The sequence below is a fragment of the Anguilla anguilla genome, chromosome 16 (genome assembly GCF_013347855.1).
Source record: "Anguilla anguilla isolate fAngAng1 chromosome 16, fAngAng1.pri, whole genome shotgun sequence".
Classification (NCBI taxonomy): Eukaryota; Metazoa; Chordata; class Actinopteri; order Anguilliformes; family Anguillidae; genus Anguilla; species Anguilla anguilla.
In genome coordinates, this window is record NC_049216.1 from 5,820,763 (window position 1) to 5,827,803 (window position 7,041).

The following is a 7,041-nucleotide window of genomic DNA, read 5'->3' on the forward strand; positions in this document are numbered from 1 at the left end:
TCTACTAGGGGTGACAGGGTGCCGCAGTTGAGAGAGACAGCCTTTGGTCAATCTGCCTTCTCGGTTAAAGTAGTGGGGAAGTGGAATTCCATACCCACTCAGGAAGCTTTGCAGTGTTTAAAACCAGCCTCAAGCTTTGGTTAAAGTCAGTACAAATGTGCCACCACGAATGATTGCCTTGTTTTTTATCATACATATCATACTGTTTTTATCATACATATCATACTGATTTTAACTATCTCACATTGATGGACTTCCATGTATTATGCTGTTTTATGTAGTGTATTTGATGTTTTGTGGTTGTCATTTGTATACCTGCCCAGGGACAACAGATGTAAATTAGCTGCTAGCTAACTCTGGTGCAATTACCTTTAAATTGTGCACTGTCCCTGTAAAAATAAACAATAAAATATAAAATAAAATAAAAAAATAATATGGAGACATAATGACATCATACATTCAGCAGTCTGTAAGATACCCCCAAGTGACTTCATCCAGGATAAAGTCAAACATCGTCCATGGCTTCCACAATCTCCTGATCTAAACATCATTGGAGGTTTATGGTAAGCTCTAGAGTACTAGATTTCCACCTCCTTCAACCCACAAAGAACTTTCCTTCTTGAAAAACGGTCCAATATCTCACTAGCCACAATACAGCACTTGTATGACAATATTCTAAGAAGGACTGAAGCTGTTTCTGAAGGTGAAGGGTGGCCCAACTCCTTATCAGTTGCTTGATACTCATATATTATTGGCCATTTCCATTCTTTGTTTCATAATGTTTATTTGAATATCTGAATATCAGAAAGTTGCCTGGGTGATTGCATTTGTAGTCCCACAGAAAGCATATACTGGATTTTTATGAACATTTCTGCACTGCACTGACTGACTTTATTTTCTCATTTTTCCCTTTTTAACTTTTCAGACTATTTGATGAGGGAACAGTAAGAAGAATTTGTTTGAACAATAAAACCAATGACTTACAAAGCAACATTACAGAGGATGTAATTGCCTTGAAGAGAGCATCTACTTCACATTTTCAACTTGATGTCCCTCTCTTGGCAACGTTGTCACGAACCATGTAAAGATGGAAGCAGTAGGCACGCACTTTCGGCAAGTTCTGGATCATGTCTTCAGCAGGTTGGGCAATAGGTAGGCCCGTTTTAATTAGTGTAAACTTATTTTGATAAAAAAAGAAAAGAAACTGGTTGAATGTTGACAGTCAGCTTTTTCTAGGTCAAAAGTTTTTTTTTTTTTTTGCATACGTCTGAAAGTTTAAGATTTGAGTCCGTTATGAAATGACACGAAGAACAGTGGCTCGAACTAGAGTTGACTGGAGTCTCTCAAAGTAAATCTCATCAAACGTGTAAAAAAGTTAATGTAAACAACTAAAATATTTATTAACTTAATCATTTACAGAGAACTCTATCACAACACAGTCTTCAAGTCAACTGACACTTAACCCTTTAAGTACAATTATGGTGGTGTTTCATTTTGAGGCAATAACGATACAAACTATGGTTCATTGAGAACATACCTTGAAAACAAAAGGCAAGCAAATTTGACACAGGTGACCAAAATTATTTCTGACAGAAATAAAGTGAATTATTAAATTTGAGGCGAACAAGTTTTAATCCTGTACATTATATTCTAGTATCTTATGGTATAAAGACCAATTTTGTGACTGATTGAAACATTTACACAATATACTTTTTTTTCAAATGTACACTCAGTGTAAGCAATTCTATATAATACACCATATAATTCTGAAAATAAAAATCCTATTTCTACACTTGGATACAAAGGTAAAAACTGAAACAACCCATTTTCATGGTATTTCTTTGCATGATGTCATTTTACACTGCAAAATTTCCCTGCTGTTGGATAATGGCAATGAAGGTCTTTACAGACGCTGACAAATACGAAAAGGGTTAAGGCAAGAATAGAAATTAAAAAAAGAAAAGTCCAAAGCATTTGTTGTAATTACAAATAAAATAAATCTTTTCCCGTACTGTTAAATTCTGTGGCTTTGGACCTAAGAATGCTGTATCGTAAGATTTCCTTCCGCCAACCTATTATTTCTTTATGTATATCCCACACTTTACACTTTATTTACAGAAAAGAACAGGAAAAACAAAAACTGTTCCACAAAAAGTAATTAGCACATAAACCGGAAAATAACAGAAACGTAATAATTTCTGTACGTTGCAGGGACATTCACATAGAAGTTTCCAGAATAAGATGGTGGTCTTAAAGTCTTCGTTGACCCTTCTAGTCTCACGGAAAGCCGTTCTAAGCCCCGAAAGGTGATGCAGTTACACCGCGTTGGTGAACCGTCGCCCTTCCACGTGCACTTTTCACGACCGTTAAAGAACCGTGCTGTTGAGGAGAGGAGCTCGCGCAAAGGAAACCCATTTTTCCCGCCAAAACGGGGCAACGTTTCATCGATCGGAGAGCGAGCTAAGCTACCCCACGCTATCAGCGACTTGCCGACTCGAGCAAACCCTCGTGTCCTGTGCCACGGATCGGCGACGCCGTTGATTTGTACGGACGAGCCTGCGATTGACGGCTCATTGCAGCCCCGCCCATCACGGGTCCCACGAAACGTCACTCAACAACAACGACGACGACGGCGGCTAACTAGCTCTGCGTTCCAGTGCGCGCCAGTGTGTAGCGGAGCGAGCGAGCTCGGCCCGCTGTGTGAAAGCGCACGGGGAGGACCCGCGGCGAGCCGAACGGACAGCCTGCGGACGCGCCTGTGTCTGGAGGACCCCATAGGACACCAACAGCTGCATCGCAGCCGGGGGCCCAACGAATAGCTGAGAGGTGTCCCGGGTTGCAGCGACCGGTCGAGGTGACGTTCGCACAGTTTCGTACCGCCCAGCTAACCGAACCACTGGGGTCGTAATGAGTTACAAAATTCAGGCCCACGGCAGAGATTTTCAGATGTAGCGCGGACCCACAGGTATGAAATGATACCACGAGCAGGCCGTTGAGTATTACCTCATAGTGTCGTCGCAACCTTCTGACTCGTACACAAGTACCTGCACAAAAACCCATTACCTGTCATATCTCACAGCTCTCGAGATGAATTACGCAATAATTTTCGGTTAAATGTGGACCATCTCTGGGACATCACGTTCAATTCATAACTCCGGTGTGCGGACTAAAACATTTCAGGTGAGGTACGACAAAACATTCAGAACGACAAAGATTCAAGACAGCTACAGAAGTGAAAAGGTTGGCAGCTATACACAGTGAGCGAACGGCTTCTTTCCCCTTCTCCAACGTACACGAAGGCGCACGGCAAACAGTATTACACCGGGCTCAGCGGAAACGTCACAGTCTTAGCTTCGGTGTTATCCTCCCCGAGCGTGTCTTCTGAGCTCTCTGTATGCGGAACCATGGGGAGACGATGCAGGTCAACAGGCCAGAATCCTTCAAGGCTGTCGATATGCAAACAAGACTGAGAACTCCCAAACTTTTTTCCAGTGGTAGACTCCCACCTCTTTAATTATGCTAATTACACAGGACTATACAGCCATGTCGTTTTGAGTCTGGAATATGCTAATGGCCTTTCGAACTCGAGGTACCTCGTCTTTTCCATCGAAAGTCTACTCGTGTTGAGGATTTGGGGGGGGGGGGGGGGGAGAGGGGAGGGACAAACAGTACTGCTGAGTAGTGTTTTGCATACAGGTCCCGTTTGTTCTCTCTTTAGCATGCCGAACATGCCTTTTTTTGGGGGCTTTTAACAATATAAGTGTCTTTAGCTCAGTCGTGGGGGATTTTGTGGACAAAGCAAACTCTTGCAGAAACGCGAATGCGACTATTTCTCCGCTGCAGTCTTAAAGACAAGCGAAGGTGTGAACACCCCGACATCGTGGAGGATATACGCCGCAGCGTCTCACAGTCGAAGCCCGGACCGTGAGCTGAAGGAGGCGGAGGGCGACGCTTCCTTCACATTTGCCGCGTGGAAAAAATTAAAGATCGGGAAAATGTCAAAATTGTCACTGCGTCCTCTTTCGAAAAAAAAAATAAGATCCGCGAACGACGAAAGCTAGGAACGGCGAGGCGATGAGTGGGCGACGTCCGTCTCCCATGGCGACAGAGACTTTTTTTTTTTTTTTTTCCACCTCTTCCCCCCTTCCACAGCCTCTTCCGGGCGCCAGAGTGTCGGAACAGAAAAAAAGTTCTGGCACCTTTTCTCGTGGCGGAGAATCTGGCAGCAGTCTGGCATGTAAAAAAATAAAGCAAAATCAAATTAAAATGAAAAAAAAAAACGAACTGGAGCTGAATCTGTCTGAAACCGGATGAGCGCCTCCTCCCGCCCTCCTGGGGGAGATGGTTCGGGTGCAGCCGGGTCTAGTTGTTCTGCAGACACTCGAAGTCTACGGAGCAGCAGATTCTCCCGTTCTGCGGAGGGAAAAAAAAACGCAGACGCGGCGTCAGGCCGCTTTCCGTCCCGCGAACGCGTTCGCGCGACGCACGCTAACCGCTCTCGCTCACTGGAGGTTTACCCCTGACTGATTTATTTGACCCGTTTTTACTGCCAAATATTAGCACTTTCACTGGATCGTGTGCAGATAAATGTACATATATACATATATATTTTTTCTTTTACAGTATATATATATATATATATATATATACGATTATGATTATGTATATATATACATAATCAGCCATGCATTTCTTGTGAATTGGATGGTTTATTGTGATGCTTTCTGAAAGATGACAGTTTCCATTAAAATGGCCAGGAAGCATGCAGAGGTGTAATTATGCAGTTCTTGTTCAGCACAGAAACGTTCCTCGGCCCTCCAAAGAAAAAAAGACAAAGCAGAAACAAGAAGCTAAGCCCTGGATTCAATGAATATTTTTTTCTTGACTTCGAATTTTGTAATTATTCAGTACTTCATTTTGCAATCACCAAACCGAGGCCAAACGGGTCAAAATCTAGGATAAAATGTTGATTCAGTCCAAGCCTAAATCAAAATAAGCCCAAACCTACAACCACTCAGGATGCACAGACAGAACTATGACAAAGCAGCATCTTTTAGCGGTAGCCATCCATTAAATAATCCCCAGTGAAATAAGCACATGCTTAGGGGTGTTTTACCAGAACGGGCATCGGAAATCTGCTCGCTTCCTCAAAGCCGGACGTGACAGGGGACAGGACGAGCGCTGAGGTGCGTTGTGTGTTATTAACGTGGCATGTGATGTCATACGATGTCATGCATTATCATCTGCAGTGTCACACCGTCTCACGTGGTGCCATGTGGTGTCACTCGGTGTCATGTGGTATCACACGGTGACGTGATGTCACGTGGTATCATGCGGTGTCACATGGTATCATGCGGTGTCACGCTGTGTCATGTCGGATCACGTGGTGTCATGCGGTGTCACATGGTGTCATGCGGTGTCACACGGTGTCGTGGGGTCACACAGTGTCATGCGGTGTCACATGGTGTCACGTGGTGTCACATGGTATCACGTGGGGTCACACAGTGTCATGCGGTGTCCCGGGCGCGGCTCTCTCTCTCGCCTTGCAGGTGCACGTGGTGCAGGGCGACCCCGGCAGGGTCCAGACCGAGCCGCCGAGCCGCTGCAGGCCGGACGGGTCGGCGCACGTCTGCCGGACGTCGTAGGCGATGTTGTCGGCCAGGCAGACGTCGGCGACGCAGCGGGGGCAGCAGTCCCCCTCCCCCACGGCAGTGTACTCGCAGGACTGGGCGGGGCAGGCCAGGGGCCAGCAGTCAACCTCCCCCTCCTGCAGAAACACACACAGGGTGGAACACGCTACGCTCAAACACATTCAGTGGTGATGTCGTGACAGTGCTACCCGTCACAACAGTGCAGCAATGTCAGGACGATATACATATATTCATGAATGCATACATCAATTACTACAGCTTTCAGTCGCTGGCACGCATTTATTTTACAAATACACTGCCTGAATTCAGGGGCGCATAAAAAGTGCTCACTGACCTAAGGGGGGGTTGGGGGGGGTCAGTGGGTGGAGATGAGGGGGATGGGGAAGCATTCTGCACTCAAAATATCACAGTTCACACACGCTAATGGTTTGCTAAATGTATTTCATTGGCCAGGCAAACTGTCAATCACAGGAAAAACATTGTTTTGACCACACTGAGAGCAGCCTTAGCAACACCACTGTGTAATTATAACACACTGAAAGCAACCTTAGCAACATCACTGTGTAAGTATAACACACTTAGAGCAACCTTAACAACATCACTGTGTAATTATTATACACAGAGAATAACCACGCATTACTGTGTAATTATTACACACTGAGAGCAACCTCACATTACTGTGTAATTATTACACACTGAGAGCAACCACAAATTACTGTGTAATTATTACACACTGAGAGCAACCCCACGTTACTCTGTAATTACAACAAAATGAATTACTAAGCGGTCAGAGCAGCATAATTGTTGGTATCGGCACAGCTCAACAAGGGCAACGCAACACAAAGAGGAAGAAATGATGTTTAGTAAGAGATAAATTGGTCTGTCTTCTGCAAGCGGTATTTTAGTTTTACAGCACTCAGCATAATGTTCTTGATTTCATGAATATATTCATGGTGCGAAACGCTTTGTGTGCCACGCAAGAAAAGCACCATAATAAAATAATTATCGTTATTGACTCATTAAAGCTATAAATAACTGCGTCTAGTTTGTAGCGTTGCATCACTTTTCTCCCTCAAGTGTAATATAATCTTCCAGCTAGCTTCCAGACTCCATTTAGAAGATAAAAAGATGAATACCACATGTCTTTGGAGTATGTACTGAATATATTATGTCTATAAAAATAAAACTGTTAAACTAAAAAATAAAAGAACAAAATTACAGCAATGGAATGCTTTAGTCCTTGCTTCAGTTGTTCAGTCTATGTCCTTTCTATCCCTGTCTATACACTGTATCTCCCCCCTATTCTTCAGTCTATGTCCTGTCTATGTCTGGCTATGTTTGCCCCCCCCCGGTTGTTCAGTTTATGTCCTGTCTATTCCTGTCTATATCT

General features: G+C 44.1%; 1 protein-coding gene across 1 annotated transcript in view; it reads right to left on the reverse strand.

Annotated features, from left to right (window-relative positions):
* Window positions 1–1,375: 1,375 nt before the first annotated feature.
* Window positions 1,376–7,041, reverse strand: part of LOC118215670 (protein kinase C-binding protein NELL1-like) — a 297,337-nt gene continuing 291,671 nt past the window's right edge. Inside the window, exons 19-20 of the mRNA XM_035396613.1 lie at window positions 5,543–5,767; window positions 1,376–4,413 (exon numbers count right to left, since the gene is read on the reverse strand). Coding sequence (XP_035252504.1) covers window positions 4,363–4,413; window positions 5,543–5,767 — 276 coding nt within the window. The 3' untranslated portion in view covers window positions 1,376–4,362. The remainder of the gene's footprint in view (window positions 4,414–5,542; window positions 5,768–7,041) is intronic.